This window comes from Tursiops truncatus, chromosome 3, assembly GCF_011762595.2.
Source record: "Tursiops truncatus isolate mTurTru1 chromosome 3, mTurTru1.mat.Y, whole genome shotgun sequence".
In the NCBI taxonomy this organism is placed as follows: Eukaryota; Metazoa; Chordata; class Mammalia; order Artiodactyla; family Delphinidae; genus Tursiops; species Tursiops truncatus.
Genome location: NC_047036.1, coordinates 131795770 through 131815878, shown reverse-complemented (window position 1 = coordinate 131815878; position 20109 = coordinate 131795770). Strand labels below are relative to the sequence as shown.

The window sequence follows — 20109 nt, the reverse complement described above, 5'->3', positions numbered from 1 at the left end:
AAAAAGAGGCGTGTTCTAGGAGACTCAGGCCCACCCTGGTGGGCCAGAAACTCAGCCTCCAGAAGCTCTGAGACGGCTATCTCTTGCCATTGAGCTTGTACACTAAGTCAAAACCCACAGGAGCCAGACGACTAGGAGAAATTGGTGTAAAAGAGAGAGACACAGGAAGTGAGGAGAAGTGAGTCATGAGTGACTACGAATTCTAAGAAGTCAACCTAATTTCTGGACTCCTGCATGATGAGATAGATACGTTCTCGATACCATAAGCCAGGGGCTGTGCACCCCCAAGGGATTTCAGGGGCCCATTATATAAACAAGCTACACAGGTGGGGTATGAGGCAGTGGTGACTGATGGATGCTGTGGTGCAGTGAAGAACAAATATGCAGCCCAAGGAGGCACTGTCTACTTGGCTCCAGTCCTTATGAATATCAAACCACTCGGACAGATTTTCTGGAGGATTTTTGGTGAGAATCAAAAAATATAGATTTTTTTAAAATGTCAAATCTTCAGATATTTAAATATTAGAAACGAATTCACATTCAAAGGAAAACAATGTGTGAGGCACATACACTGTATCTTTAGGCCGGATTCAGTTTGCAACTTCTGTCATAAGCCTTCATATCAATAGTTAACCTCACAGTGCATAAGGTGGGTCATGTAAATTACTTCGTTTAACCCTCACAGTAACTCGATAAAGTAGAGAATATCATCTCAGTGATTAGGTCAGCCATCATTAAGCTTGGTCCTCCTGCATTATCCACTATTGTTTCCAGTTTCCTTTTTTTAATGCTTGTGAACTCTCTCAGGAACTTAATAAGCTTTGCAGTAAGTTATTCCCCATGAGAGGGAAATAGCCATGTATAACTCAACCTACCGTACTAAAGACAGTGTCATGAGAAAATTAGTTACCACATACACTGTGTGTTGATGTGGAAGAAAATACTGCAATCCTGGATTTCAGTTCTGACTTTGCTGGGCATAACTTGGGTAAGTTCAACCTCCTTTCCGGGCCTGAGGGTCCCATACATTAAATGAAGTCACTGGTCTAATTGAATTCTTAGGGACTTTCAACTTCCAGAATAGATATGGCTTGTTAATTCAGGCTGATAGAATAAGTCTCAATTCACATCATACTAAAATCAAAATGGAATTTTAAAACTCAGCTTTCCATAATATAACAAAGAGATGATAGACATAAATGTGAAAATCCATGGTGTGAATGACCAGCTCAGAGTTTCAACAAGCATACAGCAGTTTCTCAACTTTCATAAACATTGACAGAATGGGATACCCTCAAAATCCATTTTATAGGTGGAATTCAGGCTTTTCTAGGAACCAACACTCAGACTAGTGTTTATAAAGCACTGGCATATGTGTGTATTAATCTTTTTTTTTTTTTTTTTTTTGCGGTACGCGGGCCTCTCACTGTTGTGGCCTCTCCCGTTGCGGAGCACAGGCTCCGGACGTGCAGGCCCAGTGGCCATGGCTCATGGGCCCAGCCGCTCCACGGCACGTGGGATCTTCCCGGACCGGGGCACAAACCCGTGTCCCCTGCATCTGCAGGCGGACTCTCAACCACTGTGCCACCAGGGAAGCCCTAATCTTTAAATCTTTATTATAGTTTGCTTTTTTTTTTATCATAAAATGAGTGAAAACGTCACTCCTGGATCAAAGGGTATAAACATTTTAAGGTACTTAAGATATATCGAAAACTATTTTTTTCAGAAAGACTACCAGTAATCTATGAGTGCCAGAGCCAGCAAAATTTTTAAGCAGAAGAATGAGAAAAAAAGTTGAACGTTAGAAGAGTGTAACTCAGTGAAAGAAAAACTGAAAACTAAAAGCTATTGAATGTGAAATGGGTTTCCTAAGAGATTTTCACTGAGTTTATGATTAAGTTTGTGAGTTTATTATTAAGAAGACATGCAAGAAGAGGATGCAAGACCATTTGGTTCAAAGGACGTTCAAACATCAGATGAGATGTGCACTACGTGATGATGATGTAGACGGTGAAAAGTATTGTCCTTGAAATCAAATCATCATCTGCCATCGTCAACATCATCGTCATCAAGACATGGGGGTGAGAGTGGGAAGGGCCATTTCTGGAACACTCATTTCATGTCAAGTTCTGTATTAAGCACTTAAACACTATCTTACTTATTTACAACCACCTGTGATATAGGTATTAATATCATCTCAGTTGCCTAGGTAAGAAAACAAGATTTACCAAGTTAAGAAATTGTTCAAAGATCACTCATTGGTCAAACAGTAGCACTGGTTGTCACCCAAATCCAGTGATACAGCACATGAGCTTGACCATGGTATTATACTGTCTCTTGGTACAGACAACTTCTAAGAACTCCATTTACATATGATTTCATTATTCTATACACAGCTTTTTCATAGGTAGAACATCTTAAACTATGTGAGTTTTTATAGACTAAAAAGTTTGAAAGACATAACCTTAAATTTTATATAATAATTTTCTGTTTTATTCTGTTAAAGTAAACTCATTTTTGTACCCCTCCTACAACTTTTCTTTCTACTCTCTTCTCTCCTAAACTTCTAAGTTCAATACAGCAATGGGCTAGAACCCCTATACCCACCCCATATATAGCTTGAGGGGAGTATGGAGATAAATGCACTGTGCAACTTTCCCATTTCTGCAGGTCTGGCACTAGTATGTGCTCAATAAATGCTGCTTTCCCTTCTCTTGTCACTTCACATTAAGTTATGCAAAAGCACCATCTAGTTCCAGCATCATGGGAAGCAAGGGAAGATGCCTCTCTGAAGAAGCAGGGATCTGCCACTTTTGTCCAAAATGATATTTTGGGATGAAAGGTCTCCTAGCACTCATGCATTCAATCTATCTACTAGTAGTTTCTGTCAGAAATCTGTAGTTGTATTTTGCAAGTATAAAGATGCCTACCACATGGGATTTAAATATAGAGTTTTATGGCATTAAATCCCTTAACTTTACAAATTTCTGTGCTAACGCATTCAAGTAGAATTACTAGGGACAGGGTGGTCTTTGGATGTAATAGTAGAATATTTAATTTAGTGTGTCGTTTTCAATCTATTTCCTGAGTGGCATGATACTTTACCACTTAGAAGCTATGCGTCCATGTAGTTAAAGCTAGAGAAGCCCAGGGCTTTCATTCAATTCCCAGATGGGAGTTTTTATAGAGATGAACATCTTCTCATTAATTTATCTTCCTAAGAGATTGCTATCACACTAATCAATTTGTAGTGACTTTACCAAGTTTGCAACCTTCAATAATGAAATGGATACTGTATCGAACATGGTGTGGATTGCTTAAACAATCTCAGCTGCTCTCGGATCAATGAAACACAAAACCAAAATGAAGTCAAGTGTTGCTTCATTAGTTATCCTCACTTAGAAGAGCTGTGTAATCTTGTTCACTGGACGCTGATGTCTTTTCAATGGGAAGAAGAGAAGGAGACACCCCATGAAAGAGAAACAGCTGTGATCCACGGCAAAGTGATAGTGCAGATAATTCTACAGAGAAGAGTCTTCCAGAGGTGGCATGTAAGCAATGGTCAGGTAACGTCAGAAAACAACAACAACAACAAAATAGTAAGCTGAAGATGCCAGCGTAGAGAATAGAAAGCTACTACATGTGAGGTTCTCATAAGCATCATATTCAAGAAGCATGGCAAATTCTACTGGTTACCTGCTCACCAATCATTCCCTCTACCGCCATTGCTCCCATAACCCCCATTTTGTTCAGCAGACAATAATCCCTGTGTTTGAGGGAAGGAGAGTCCTACAGACTAAATCCCTAGCTTCTAATCTTGTTCTCTCGCCTTAGTGAGAAGTTTGGATTTTATTCTAGGTATAATGGGAAGTTAACAGAGAATCCTTCGCAAAGGGGTGGAGAGACTTCATATTTGAAGAGGCTACTTTGCCTACAATTTGGATGATGCGGCTAAGAGTGAAAGGCAGCAGAGACAGAAGAGGTTATAGCAATGGTGCAGGTGAGAGAGGATGGTGGCTTGAACTGGGGGGTGACGTGATGGAGAAGAGTGGATGGATATGGGCACATGTTTCAGGTAGAGGCCACAAGACTTTCTGGTGGATTTTAACATATATGCATATATGCATGTCTTCTTTTCTTCATTTAGAACACATTTATTTTGTTATCAGAAACATATAAAGCTAAAAGCTTTACGCATTTGCCATTTATTTTTTGCAAGGAAAAATACTTTCTGAAGAACAATGAAAAAATAGTGAATTTTAACCCTTCAATTTTCTTTAAACAAGGATTTGAAAGCCTTGGATTTAACTCACTGCTTTTTCGATATTAAAGTAAGTTTTTCATGATCATCATTACTTTTTAAGCTTCTAATCAAGTGTATCTTTGACTTGGGATCAGATGACTACTGATTTTCAGATAGGCTGGCTGACATATTTTCTAAGAGTCCAATTCCTGCATATGGGCCTAAGAGATATACCAGGTACCCTTTTTCAAGTCTTCTAAGACACGTGTCTCAATTCCTTTATATGACTATGATTCTCCACCAAGGAAACGTATTTCGGGATATTTTACTTAACACATATCAACTATTCTACCCCTGATCTTAAAATCTGCTCTCTTGTACCACATGAAATCTAGCCTGAGCATTTACACACTTATGGAAATATCGCTAATATAGGTTAGAGGGGTTGGCAAACTACAGCCTGCAGCCTATTTTTCTGTGGCCCTTGAGATAAAAATGGGTTTTACATTTTTAAAGAATTATATAAAAGAAGAAAAATAAAAGCTGAAAATATTTACGGAGAAAGATCCAACACCATAAGAAAGAAATGACCAGTCCAAATTAGTGAGATAAACTAGTTTAATACTAGTTTACAATAATAGTCTTGGTACTTTAAGCCAATATGCTACGGGTTCCCTATTAAATTTCATAATCACTGATTGGGTAGCTGAAATAATTTGCTCTTCTTGCTGATTTTAACATCATGTCTCCCTCCCTTTCACCAGGCACAGAAGAAAGTAAACTTATTGGCAATTCAGTAGTTGCACTCAGTTTCATGCAATTCAGTAGTTTAGATAGCACTCAGATAAAATTACCCACTGCATCAAGTTGCTGAATTTCATTAATTGCATTAATCGATGCACACAATAGAAATGATGCTTTGGGGAACTTCCATGTTATTCTTTGCTCACAGGTGGACGCGAACCAGTCCCAGGCAGAGCAAATACATTAATAATACTTTTCAACCAGCATACTTCACCACCCCACCAAAAAGCAAAATTGAAAGCCAAAGAACAACCAACCCAAAAATATACTCAAAAACAAAAATTAATTTTGATAATACTGGTTAATAAAATCAAGGCGTCTAGGAATCACTTCCATCATGACTTTAAAAAAAAACAACAGAATGAGAGAAGGAGCTTTGGTAGGAGGCTGTGGGTTAACAGAGAAGCTTTAGAATTGGATTTCCTGAGTTGAAATCCTTGCTCTACTGATTCATAAGAATGTGGTTTTGGACAAACTACTTCTCTAAGCCTCTGTTCTTCGATGTGTAAAATGAAGGCAACAATAATCACCACCCCAGTGGACTAATCTATGAATTATATTAGATAATGATAACCCATCAAAGCAGCAAAGAGCATGGGGCAGAGCACACACTCTACTGTGATCATTTAGATACCATTCTGAGCATAGTTGTAATATATTAAATTGATTCTAATCAACCTGGGCTACATTGTCCAAAGTCTTCATAAAAAAGAAATTTCTAGCTCTTTAGGACTATTTCTAAAGATGCCTTCGAACTACTTGACAATTAAAAGCAATAGCAAGAGTTTCTTGGATTTGTATAGTACTGAAGGCATTTCCGCATTTATTTTCTTGTTTTCTTTGCAGCACAATCTAGAAAGTTTGTTAATAAAGGTTATCACCTTCTATTTGGCACGGATGGAAAGAGGCTCAGAGAGGTCATCTCATTTGCTACAGTACCACGGTGGTGATGACACTCAAGGTTTCATATTCCAAAGCATCTCACTTACCCGCATTGCCACCCCTGCCCCCAACCTGCTGTACTCAGCCAACAGCAAGACAATTTCCCCCAGATTTAGATTTCAGAGAAAGAACAATTCCTTCTTCTTGCAACAGAAACTTACTGGTCGGGACTGGATTTCTTTGGCGTAAAGAGGTTGCAAGAATTCGGAGTCTCCTTCTAGCTTTAGACCTTTTTCTGTGATTCTCAAGTTTCCCATTCCATCCTGAAAGAGAGGCACAGAGATAACATGGAAAATTCGATTAGCCCAAATTTCAAAATACCTTAGGTTTTCAAAAATTGAAACAAAATTATTGCCTTCTTTTTTTCTTTTTTGAGAAGGTAGAATGAGGGGGCTCCCAATGAAGACATGATATACTAGGAGGCATTTTTCAGTGTGATTATGAATATTATCCTCTTTGTTCACTTATTCTGAGAAAATCTATTCCAAGCAATCTTGGAAAACTGAGCAAATTCTCCAAAGAAGCAAAATGTAAGTAATGCCCTCTAGTCATTCACTAGCACAGATGAAGGAGGCCCTTTTGACTAGGGAGTGGCGAGAGACTGGAGGCAGGAGATGAGCGGGGAAAAGAGAAAAAGATGATCTCCCAGGTTAAAGTAAAAGATCTGAAACTATGTCATTTCTGAAACTATGCAGAAATGACAAACTGGTAGTCTGTTGGTCTAATTCAACCTTTGGACATGGTGTCTTTGGCTCATAAAACATTTAAGGAGCCAAATTATTTACTAATATTTTTATTAATATTTTATTATGCAAATATTAAAATACATACCAAAGGATATGAAAATAGAAAGAATAGCAAACACCTAAGTAGTTGTCATTCATCTTTAACAATTATCAATTTATGGCTACTCTTATTTACTATAGCTACTACACCCATCTCCTTTGGTTAAATATAACCATAATGCCATTACCACACCAAAAAAATAAATAAAATAGTTAATAAATATTATCAAATACCCAGTGTCAATGTTCGAATCTCAATATTTTTCTCTTTATATCTGCTTGTTTGAATCAAGTTCCCTATTGCAACTGGTTGATACGTAAAATGGTAGGTCATCTCCTTAAATCTCCTCAGTCAATTTCTCTCTCACACATCCACACACATAAACACGCTTTATTTGATAAATAAAACATCATTTTTCCAATAGCACTTCCCACAGTTTAGATTTGCTGAACATTCCCATAATTTCATGTCACGTGTTCTCTGTCCCCTGTATTTTGTGTAAGTCAACAGATCAAGAAGCTTGATAAGATTCAGGCTCAGTTTTCTAGAAAGAATACATCCTAGAATGGAATATATTAGTTTTCTATTGCTACCATCACAAATAACCACAAACTCAACAGCTTAAGACAGCACAAGTTTATTATCTGTATGTTAGAAGTCAGACCCAGGGCTCAAAGGGGGAAAATCAAGGTGCCAGCAGGGCTGCTACACTCCAAGGCAGAACCTATTTCTTGACATTTTCTGGCTTCTAGAGGCTGCCCACATTCCTGGGCTTGTGGCGCCTTCCATATTCAAGGCAGCAATGGTTGGTTGAACCTTTCTCACATCCAGTCACTCTGACAATGAACCATCTGCCTCCCTCTTTCACTTTTAAGGACCCTTAAATTTCACTGGGAACACCAAGATAATCTCTCTATTTTAAGATCACCTGATTAGCAACCATTATTCCATCATAACCTTAATTTCCCTTTGCCAAGTAATGTAACATATTCACGGGTTCTGAGAAGAGGACATTGATGTTTTTGGAGTAGGGGGCATTTTTCTGTCTACCACATGCTCGATCAGGATGCACGGAACATCTTTTGCTGTGATGTCATCAGCCACTGGTTATCTCTGCCTAGAGGATCTGTTATTTCACTAGAGATTTCAAACTGGTGATAAAATAATTATTTCTTCTTAATTTATTAGCTAGGATATTCTATCAAGAGAAATTGCATGTCATCAACTATATGTTTACCCTAAACTACAGTTTATATAGGAACTTGATAGATGCTTGATTTTTCCTCCTTTATTGATTAATAAAGGGTCTTTGGGTCTTTGTTGCTGTGAGTGGGATTTCCCTAGTTGCCTTGAGCGGGGGCTGCTCTTTGTTGTGGTGCGCGGGCTTCTCATCGCTGTGGCTTCTCTTGTTGTGGAGCACGGGCTCTAGGTGCGCGGGCTTCGGTAGTTGTGGCTTGCGGGCTCTAGAGCGCAGGCTCAGTAGTTGTGGCGCTTGGGCTTAGCTACTCTGCGGCATGTGGGATCTTTCCAGACCAGGGCTTGAACCCAAATCCCCTGCATTGGCAGGCAGATTCTTAACCACTGCGCTACCAGGGAAGCCCTTTTTTTGTTGTTGTTGTTGTTGGGGGGATGGGAGAACACTTTATCAGAGGAAGTAAAGTGCAGGCAGCAACTCGAGCACTTGGTCTGGACGTAGACCAAGTTGAAGACTTGGTCTTCAACATATTGAACTGGTTACCTAATATTCTCCAAAGATAACCCATGAGGTTTTTATTTTTAAAAATATCATTATGAACATTTTGATTTGTTCATTCCAGTGCAGTTTTTATTCCTATTGAAGTTCTAACTGTTCTATTCCTGCTCAGTGGGGGCCTCTTCAAGTCCTTTTATTATGACCCAGTAGTCTTTAACGGCCCTCTTGCTTCTGGCATGACAAGATGTTCCAGGGTTATCTTACACATGTCCTGCCCCAGGCCTGGAACTAGCCATTTCTTATAAGAACTTGGGTTCATTTTAGTGGGAAATGATACTTAGAGACCACAAGCTGAGAGCTTTGGGTGCTCCTTGCTACTGGACTGGCCCTTGTTTATGTGAACAGAGCTAGAAAATAAATTGTATATATGTTTTAAATGGAATATACCATAAGTTCACATGAAATTTCAATTCAAACTCAGGTCTTGAAGGTTTTCATTTAGCCTCATGGATCTTACAATGTTATTACCTTTCTTCCATACCAAAAAATCCGTTTTTAATAACACCAATATGACTACTCATTTGATTTAACCCACAAGACACAAATAGCAGTGTCAGAAAAACCAATGCCACTACCATACTAACAGTATGATTAAGAAAAACAATTTAAAATTTGTCTTTAAAAAAGAACCTTGAGTATGTACTATTTGGAAGGTATAGTCAAATAGCTGAGTTTTAAAGTCATTTGAAATAATTCTGTTCTGAATGGTCATGCCACCAACCTCATGTCCAGTTAGGTTCAATTGTTTCATCCGCCCCCCTCCCCCCCACTTCAGTGTTTCATGACTCCTTTTTTAAAGTCTTATGTTTTGTTATAAGTTTGCAAACTATTTAGATGGAACCAAAGTCAAATCTATAAAACGAGATATATTCAACTAAGTCTAGATTCTGTCCTTGTTTCCCCATGTTTTTTAAAAAATTAATTAATTTAATTTTTGGGTCTTCGTTGCTGTGTGCGGGCTTTCTCTAGTTGTGGCGAGCGGGGGCTGCTCTTCGTTGTGGTGTGTGTGCTTCTCATCGTGGTGGCTTCTCTTGTTGCAGAGCACGGGCTCTAGGCACGTGGGCTTCAGTAGTTGTGGTGCGTGGGCTCAGTAGTTGTGGCTTGCGGGCTCTAGAGCGCAGGCTCAGTAGTTGTGGCGCACGGGCTTAGTCGCTCCGTGGCATGTGGGATCTTCCTTGACCAGGGCTCGAACCTGGGTCCCCTGCACTGGCAGGAGGATTCTTAACCGCTGCGCCACCAGGGAAGTCCCATCCCCATGTTTTTTCTTCTCCAAATAAGGGTGTGTGTGTGTGTGTGTGTGTGCGTGTGCATATGTATCTTTATCAGTAAGGGTTCTCCAGAGAAACAGAGCTAATAATATGTCTGTGTGTGTATGTATGTATGTATGTACACACACATGCATGCACACACATTTATTCATTCATTTTACGGAAGTGGCTTAGGAAATTAGGGAGGCTGACAAAACCCCAGATCTGCAGTCAGCAAGCTGGGGACTCAGTGTAATTAAATGAATCATATATTATATATATGTGTGTGTATATAGATATGATTTAAAACATATATAAATATATAGAGCAATATAAAATATAATAAATATTTAAAATACATTTAAAAATTTATTCCTACATTTTCCCCAAAACATTTGAAACTGAAAAGATCTGAATGAAAAATCCAGGCTTTCAGCATCTCATGACAACTGAAAGCCACGGCCAGTCTGAGCCTGCCTTCTCACGTGGCCCCCATTGGCTGGAGGTAAGTAGCACCCTGAGAGCACCCTGAACCATATGCTCTCCAGCTCACCACAGTTTTCACCCAGCCTATTTCACTAAACTACATTTTCTCAGACTCCTGAAGCTTCTCACTTGAGTCTATCATGTCTTCTCTCCAGCACTGCCATGTGCTCTGTACCTCAATACATTCAGTACAGACACAACATGGCTGGCGCAGGGGAGGGGCTTTGAATGACCAAGTGGAGAATGAGCATTTTCCTCCATTTTTCCTTTATAACAGCACTTCAGCCTATGGATGAGAAGAGAACTTTCCAGTCAATATTGTTGTTTCATGGATAGCAGGCCATCTATATATTTCTATTTTTGTTACTTGTGGGGACATTTCTGCCAAGAGAACCCTAAACTGGGCATTGAAACCTAGTGTCAGGGGCAGTATGCTGGAGGGCATGTCCATATCACACTAGCAGCAGGCAGTACCCACAAGAGTGGGAAAAATATTCACCCAGCAACCCCCACACACAAAGGCAATATCAATTATTATGTTTTGGGTTATTCTTGATGATTTCCATTAGTTGGACCAGCAGATCTTTTCACAGAAATGTAACAGAGAAGAACAAACCTGACTCCATATTGAATCTATTCCTTTAGCTCTAACCCTTGTGCTCTGTTGCCTGTGCTTAGTCCTGCTGGCTCTGCACCTTTGTAAAACAATGTTGCCTATAGCCGGAAATATATGGGATAGCCCATTCTCAAGGCTCTGATCTCTAAAGCTATAACACTTTTCCATTCATATAAAGATAAAAAGCTGCAGAACAGAAAATAACAATTGTCTTGATAGAGGTTTATAGGAACATTGTGACCAGAACCACATGGACAGCTGCAAGAACAAAGGATTCCTACATCAAAAAGTTTGCAACAAGCAGTCACACTCCCTTCTCTTTTAGTATAAAATAAGCTTGCTTTTTTTTTTTTTTTTTTTTTGTGGTACGCGGGCCTCTCACTGTTGTGGCCTCTCCCGTTGCGGAGCACAGGCTCCGGACGCGCAGGCTCAGCAGCCATGGCTCACGGGCCCAGCCGCTCCGCAGCATGTGGGATCTTCCCGGACCAGGGCATGAACCCGTGTCCCCTGCATCGGCAGGCGGACTCTCAACCACTGCGCCACCAGGGAAGCCCTAAGCTTGCATTTTAACTCAGGTAAGAGGGTTCTTTGGGATGCTAGTCCACTCTGTGACTGGCTTTCCAAATAAAGTCACTATTCCTTGCCCCAACAACTCCTCTCTCAATTTCTTGGCCTGTCGTGTGGTGGCAGTACACGCTTGGACTCCGTAACAGAAACACATCCTACTTACATCTATAAGTAAACTAAACTGGTTTATTTTTTGTGATGTGTGTTTATCAAACAAACAAGAACCCCTAAATATTTTTAAATAAAAGATTATATTTGGGGTAATTAGCAACCTGATTTCAAATAAATCTCCTTCCCCTCTTACAGTACACACATGAATCCCCTATTCTTAGTATTTATTGATGACCTACTATGTGCTGATTACGTACCATACTCTGTGCTTTTCATGCTTTCATCTCATTTTTTTTATCGTTACTGAAACTCCCATGCTACTTCTTGAATTTAATCATAAGGAAATAATCATATAAACGTGGAAGTATCTGCCTATAGAGTTGTTCATCACCGTGTCATTTTATAAAATAAAAAAACATGAAAACTTAGGAACTAAAAGTTTCATGTAGAAAGGGTAAATATGCTATAATGGAATATGATGTAGCTTTTGCAGAGGAACATTTAAGAACATAGGTGAATAGTCATAATCCACTATTAAGTGAAAAAAATAATTAACAAATGAATATATATGTATATGTCATGGCACTCTTACACAACTATATATACATATTCATATACATACTCACCTACAATCATACATGCACTTAACAGGAAAAATTCTAAAGGAAATGTCCTAGGAGAAAAATTCTATAAAAACATAATCTTAAATGTTAAGGTTAACTATTTTTGCATGCCTAAAATATGAGTGCTTTTTATTTTCTTCTTTTTGCTTTATCTGTACTTTATAATTTTCTATAATCACCTTTTATATTTTAAAAAGTTATAAAACATTTTCGCTGATTTATTTTAAAAATCAACCTTTATCAAAAATCTAAACTATGTCATATACTGCTATACTTATATTATCTCATGTCATCTCCTCAATGACCCTATGAGATACTCATTATTTTCCTTATTTTACACATGAGAAAATTTACTGGTAAGTAACTCAATTATACAGCTAGTTAATGACAGAATCAGGAATTTAAACCCAACACTTTCTAATTCAGACTATATACTCTTACTCATTATTCTAACCCAATCTAATGTATGCAAAAATAATATATTTAAGCTACCTGCTGTATTTCTTAATGCCACTTTGATTTTCACTTATTTGGTCAGTGTGCTCAGCGATTACAGAGAGGGTGATCTCTAACGCCAAGACTAACGTCATCCATTCTTATGGTCAAACACCTTTGTTCCACCTTCCCAGAGTCTAAAGGCTTTTTATTATAACCCAACTGCCTCCCATGCCCAGGACCATGAGCAGAATGAATCACCTGCTATTTCTGGAAAGCTGACTGTGTGCGTAAGTACGTGCTGTGAGCCATGGAGAGGGAGAAAGAGGGACGGTCCCTCCAGCCCGTCCTCTGAGCTGTTTGTAACACAGGTGGCAGATAGCCAAATAATAGTCAAGGCGATACAAGCAGCAACATTTGAGAAATGCTCATCTAATCCAACAGTCAATTAACTCCTTTGTAATAGTAATTTAACCTTTGCTTCAAAACCATTTTTTTAAGAAACTCACTACCAATTTACCAAATGCCTTTCATTTCTTCCATTTATAGACTCTTCCCACTCTTGTGCCTCATCACTTCACTTTTCCACTTTCCGTCCCAGCCCCTAGGTCTGCCCAGGGTATGTGGTGGGAAAGGTCTTTCAAATACTGTCAATTATTATGATTAGCCTCTATTTCCAAAATATAATATAATGCAGACTAGAGTAGCCAACTAAATATGTTCTCACCTTAGAATCTCTTTTACAGCTCTGGAACAATCACACTGGATTGTATTCACATTGAAACAGCTTGAGAACAGCCTTATTTGAAACCATTCCACCTTTAAGTGCATAAGAAGCTGTGGGTATTATTAAGATAGGAGTTTTAGGTCAGTTTTGAAACTTCCCTCCCAGTAAGATGCAGAAGAGGCATTTAGAAGATTCACAGTCATTCCCAAGGTAATTAGAAAGAAATAGACCATTTTTTTTCTCTTCAAACGGTAACACTTTACTCTTCAAGGCAAGCATGAAGATTCTAGCAGCTGGCTAGCTGGCTTGACTGAGCCAGCACTGTTCAGCCAATGGTCCCAAAGTCTACAAAGTACACTTGGGACACAAGTGGGAAACCAGGGACCCACTGTCATCCCAGTGAGGGCAGGATCTCTGCTGTCCTGTATAGTGCCTACCCCCAGCCCAGCACACAGGAGTTTTCACAGACATACAAGGAGCAAATCCCATTATTTTGCAAGGCCAAAGTTAGAGGGGTCCCCTGTAAGGTCTTCTGGGGGAGACAGGGCCTGGGGGCAGGGGCAGAGGTGGGTGGAATCTAGGGAATTCCACACTCTGGGCTGGTCCAAGGATGATGACATTTGCTCTTTATCTGGCCCAGACTGTCTGGTTGGTTGGTTCAAATGGCCAGTTTCCTGCAAGATGAGTCTAGAATAAATAGAGATTTCAGAGTGGCAGGACGATAGACTGAAATATTAATTTGTTTCTTTCTTCATATCTCTCAGGCCGGACCCCAGCCCCTTCCATCACCGTTTCAAATAGGTTTTTGGGCTTTGTGGCTTAGAGATTTTGAGAGCAAAGCAGCAGAGGCAGCCTGAAAGCCATGAGGTTTCTTATCTTTTGTAAAAGGTAACTCTCATTAAATGGACTGTGCCAGGCATGTTGGGCAGGAAGTCAAGAAGAAGAGGAGGTACATTTCAACTGGGGATGCACAAGAGATCTGCGGTTACCATGAGTTCTAGAGACTATTGCCCTGCCAGTGTCCCTAGGAGGGGTTAGGACCACAGAGAGAAATGGCTGCAGGGCTCCAGCCTCTCCAAATTTTTCCTTTCCAGGAGTGGCAGAGAGATCCCTTTTCTAGACCTAAAGAGACCACAGATCTCCCAGCCATTGCCAATAAATGACAGTGACTACTGCTCCCAAGGGCCTTCCCATTAGTGCTGGGCAAAACACTGAGGTGTCCAAAAAATCCTGAGTGCTGTGGGATGCCCTGCTGGCCCTTGTGGGATAAGGGCTGAGAATGAGTATTATGCTCATTTAAAGAAAGTGTTATTTCTTCCTCCTTTCATTTTCCTGCTGCATCAGCATGGAACAGGTTTTTAATTCCATCAGCATATTTTCAAGCTTGAAGTAATGCCAGGTTCTATTTTAGTAAGCAGGTCTCAACATGAGCTCTTGCTGGAGCAGTTTCAACGGAAGGCATTACTTGATTTTGATCAGAGTGAAACAATTGTATCTATACACAGATTGCTTTAGCAGGCAAGCTTCAGAAGGGATGGGATTTTTGTTGGCTATACTCTCAGTTCCTACAACATTGCTTGGCTCATAGTACGTGCTCAGCAAATACTTGTGAAGTGTTAGAATGTCTTCATTCCAAATAAAGCTGCATTTTGAAAGGTGTACTGTGGGAATTACAAAGATGTTAAAACCTAGATCCAGCCCTTGAGCAGATGCCAAAATATTACAGCAAGTGTTCTCAACCAGGGTGATACAGTCCCCCACGGGTGAAAACTGGTGATTGGGGGAGGGTGAAAAAAAATCGTACTCTTTTTGTGTATAAAGCACAAGTATGCTTATGTATAGAGTACATACACAGCATATTTGTAGAATTAAAATTTCATGGCAGGGGTGTGGAACAATTAGGGGAAAAATGTTCTAAAAATGCTCTCAGGGGAAGGGGTGGCAATAATGAAAAAAAAGTTGAGAAATATTCCACCAGAATGTTATAGATTTTGAGACTGCTCCAACTTTTCTATATTAAAGGTCTTTAATCTATAAATGGGCACCTTTGCCATTCCCATATTGAACCATCGTCTCTGTAGCTTCTCAGCATGGTAGCAGCACAGGTAAAGAGCAACCTCCTTAATGTAATATTTAACACCTTCTTCACCTGGCACCTGCCACTTCTCCAGCCTCATTTCTTGTCAGTCTCCCTTCACTCTGTCACAAAGCAGGCTAGCAGTTTCCCCAAATTCTTTCCCATTTTGAGTCTTCACAAATGTCCCTCCCTTGGCCAGCAATGCTCTTCCCAACTTTTCTGGCCCTTTCTCCGGTCCTTTGGTTCTGGTCAGATGTCTTTTATGGGTCTGGGGTCCTTCTCTGAGGTGCCCTCACACTTTACGAGCACCTCTGTCATAGCATTTATCACATGGCAGTACAACGGTCCATTGACATCTGTGTCCTTCCTCTCGAGTTCAAATTCCTTGAGGTGAGGGATAGTGCATCACTCATTATTCAACCTTCCGGGCCAAGTACACTAACTATAACTAAGTGTCTGAGTGTAAGAGCAAAAAAGCAATAAGCTAGAGATTGTTCAGAAAGTGTAACTTAATGCAAATTAAAAACAATAATAAAGCTACCATTTCCATAACCACTAGGCAGAGCACTTGACTGACACATCCATGAATCCTCATGATAACTCTAGAGGGTAGGCACTGGTAGCCCCATTCCACAGTTGAGAAAATTGCTGTTCGGACACCCCGATGGTCTAACTGCAAAACTTAAGTCCTTCACTACCACACTCCATGCTGCACAGTTAAGCTACAACTGTTTGCCCAGCCCTGTGTTAAATGTGAAGTGACAAGGAATGAAGATAGAATCCCTGCCTTCTAGGAGCTTCTCATCTAAAGGACAAAACATGAGTAACACACACAGTGGCAAGGATGTGGAGATACAGGAACTCTCATATAGCACTACTGGGAACACAGTGTGGTGCAGGCATTTTGAGAAAGGGTTTGACTGTTGAAAAGTTAAACACAGAGTTACCATATGACTCAGAAACTCCACTCTTAGCTATCTGCTCAAGATAAATAAAAACCTATGCTCACACAAAGACTTGAACATAAGTGTCCGTTATAGCAACATTCTTAACAGCCAAAAAGCAGAAACAACCCAGATACCCACCAACTGATGAATATATAAAATATTCTATATCTGTGCAATGGAGTACTATTTAGCAATAAAAACGAAACAAAATGATCCATGCTGCAACACAGATAAACCTCAAAAACATTATGCTAAGTGAACGAAGCCAGACACAAAAAGCCACTATTGTATGAGTCTGCTTATGTATAATGTCCAGCGAGGCAAATTGATAGAGGCAGAAAGTAGATTAGTGGTAGTCTTGGATTAGGAGTGAGGAGTGACTGTAAAAAGGCCTAAGGAATTTTACTGAGATGACAGAACTGCTCCAAAGTTGGAATGTGGTGACAGTGGCCAAACCAGTAAATCTACCAAAAAATCAGTGAAATCACACTTACAAGTGTGAATCTTAAAGTGTGTAAATTTAACCTTAACAGGTTTGTTTTTTAAAAAAAACAGTAATAGACATGCAGTAATGTTCCCCAAAAAGAGAAATCCAGTTCAGGAGACATGACATTATGTGCTTTGGAATTCCTGAAATCAGTAAAGACGATGGGTTCAGAGATGTGTGCTGGGGGAAGAGGTAGCAGGTTTGAGAGGGACCTGGTAAGAGACAACTCTATTATTTGTCCATACCTGGTGTGGAGTGATAAGAGGAGGATGCTGGCAAGCGTTCTGTTCCCATCAAGGACCATGCCTGGGGAAGGAGGAGTAGTGTGAGGGAAGACAGAGCTGCGTTAGACCCAGGAAGTCTTTTGTGATCAAGTCAACTACACTGAGGGATAGTCTAGGAAGGTAACTACTCATCTTTTCCAGGGAGCATTAAAAATCGGGCCATCATCAGAGCTGGGTGACAATACAACAGTAAGGACCAGATGAACACTCAGTGTCTGGGTCACAGCTTCTGATCCTTCGTGTCACTTGTTATATAATCTCAACTTTATTCATATGTTCATCCTTTTACCACTGATGTCAACTTATATAGTTTTTCTTTCTTCTTCTTATTACTTCCCAGTTGTCACAAAGCTAAAGCTCAAAGATTGGTTAGAATAGAGCGTGTGTGTGTGTGTGTGTGTGTGTGTGTGTGTGTGTGTGTCTGTGGGTGTGAGAAACGGGGGGGATATAAGACACATGTATCTTGTCAGATTGCTTTGCTGCCTCAGTGGGTGAGAATTGTGATTTCTCACTTACGTTTTATAACATCTCATAAAGTTGCTTTTAATGATTTATAGATCCAAGGCCATGGTATTTGAAGCATTCTCTATTTCCTGGATGCCAGTAGTAATATATGAATGGGCATTCTTTGCTCTATAATTTTCCTGGGGATGAGTCAGTTGGCCCAAGAGGGGGAATTCCTCCCCCACACATACACACAGGGAATAAGCCTAATTCTCTTTATTTCTAAATGATTTTATTCCTACTTGTCCTTTAAGGCATATCTCTCAGTTTCTTTGAGAAGTCTTCCTTGATATTCCTCAATCCTTTAGAAACTACCTTTCCTCAGTAACTGGAACACACAGATACACACACACAGCATGATGGTACACTGGCTAAGAATATGAATTCTACAATCAGAGTGCGTAGTTAGAATTCTGGCTTGACCACTTAATTTGCTGGTACCCTTTCTAAGTCTCAGTCCCCTTATATGAACACTTAGAAGATAACTGTACCTTCTAAATAGAGGATTAAATCAGACAATTCCTGTGTATCCATCAAAAGAGGTTAGGTTATACCACGGTAACAACAACAAAATCCCAGTGGCTTCAAATTATAAAGATTTCTTTCTCATTCAAGCTACATGTCCACAGAAGTTTAATGGTGAAGTCAATGAGGGATACAGGCTGACAGAGCAGACACCGCTTTGAACACTCTGCTGCTCTCTCTGTCTTCGGGCACATGTATGACTATATTTCCCAACACGCTTATGAGGGGTTTGGCCACGAGATATGCTGTAGCTTCTGAAATGTGGGCATAAGTCAATTCGGAGCAGATGCTGTAATAGCCAGGGCATGCTCCACCATGCTCTCTTATTATTTTTTTCTCCCTCTCTCTCTAGATTGCAAGCTTCTAGCAGCAGGAATACTACCTTAGCTGTCTTATGATCCCAATTACCTGTCATAATCCCTGACACAGAGTAGGTAGACAGTAAATTTTGACTGACTAGATAAAAACTCTTCTGTCAGCTGTCAAGAACTGCAAGTAAGATTACAAATGAAGTCAAGTCTGGCTGAAAAGTCAATAAGCCCTGGGTAGCACTCACCCAGGTTAGTACTGTGCTTGCTGGCCATCTAGGAAAACAGCGAGATCAACATGGGGATTGCTGTGTACCTGGAGACATGGGGTAAAGATTATCCTTAAAGAATGTTTACAAGGAAATGTAAGCACATTCCATGGAATCGTGAGAAGAGCACAGCACTTGGGCTTAGCCTTGACCCTTCCACTAGTCCTCAGTGCAGACGTGGATAAGCCTAGCTGTTCTGCATCTGTTTCCTCCCACTTCATGATGGGTAGATGGACAGTATGATCATTAAGGTCTTGTCCACTTTAAAAAGTCTTATTCTATGAGGCACAGGAAGGGGATGCTCTCTAGACAACAAATCACAGCTGTCACTGGGAACCAGTGCCCACAACCCAGAGAGGCTGCAATTAGCGTGTCTTGTGTGACTTGCAGTTTTGCTAAAGACATTCTTGCAAAAACTCTTACAAATCACTCCAAATGTACACCCAGATTCAGGGAGGATTTAGGCATAAAAACCAATGCCAGCACACTGTTCTGAAACAGAAACTGGTAAGGAACCTTTAAAAAGAGACATCGTCAGAGAATTTATCGACTGACGGGAAGAAAATGAGAGATGGATAATCAAGTACCAGTTGCTACATCCCCTGTCCCAGGTGAAAAATGTGAGCTTATGAAGCCTGAGCTACTGTTGATAAAGGAGGGGACTCATTTATCTTAAGCAGACACATAAAGGAAAATAAGTGAAATATGATTAGACCTACGTCAAGCACTCAGATTAAATGCCTAGCGCGGCAATCCCTGCTGCTCCGTGAGCACTCCCCGCCAGTAAAGCCTGATTAAGACACTGGCCTGAGCGATATCAAAAACACATGCTGTGGGCTCCCCTGGTGGCGCAGTGGTTGAGAGTCCGCCTGCCGATGCAGGGGACACGGGTTCGTGCCCCGGTCCGGGAAGATCCCACACGCCGCGGAGCGGCTGCGCCCGTGAGCCATGGCCGCTGAGCCTGTGCGTCCGGAGCCTGTGCTCCGCAATAGGAGAGGCCACAACAGTGAGAGGCCTGCGTACCGCAAAAACAGAAGCAAAAACAAAATCCACATGCTGTGAAAATCTCTTCCAAAATAGATCCTTTCACCAGGGTATACACCCTGAGGGAGCTACCTGTACTGCCTTCCCTCTATTTTCATTAGGACAAGTTGTCAGTTGTACACGACGGTGTCTTTTATGAGACTTCAAGTTATAGCTTCAAAGGGTCCAGTGCCTTTTTGATACTTGTGAGAAAGCTTTCGAGGGATAAGTTCAGAAACAGGAAGGCTAATACGTGCTGTCCCGGCACTAGAGCTGTGTTACCTATCAATTTGGCCCTTCTGTTCAAGCTTTGATGTCCGAATTAGCCTTCCAAAGGATGGCAGC

At 40.5% G+C, this 20109-nt stretch overlaps 1 protein-coding gene across 3 annotated transcripts in view; it reads right to left on the bottom strand.

The window, feature by feature from the left end:
- SGCD (sarcoglycan delta) overlaps window positions 1–20109 on the bottom strand; it is a 409144-nt gene that overhangs the window by 215353 nt on the left and 173682 nt on the right. For all 3 annotated transcript variants that reach the window (XM_019924818.3, XM_073802750.1, XM_073802751.1), the window contains one exon: window positions 6151–6252. In XM_019924818.3, the coding sequence (XP_019780377.1) occupies window positions 6151–6252 (102 nt within the window). The remainder of the gene's footprint in view (window positions 1–6150; window positions 6253–20109) is intronic.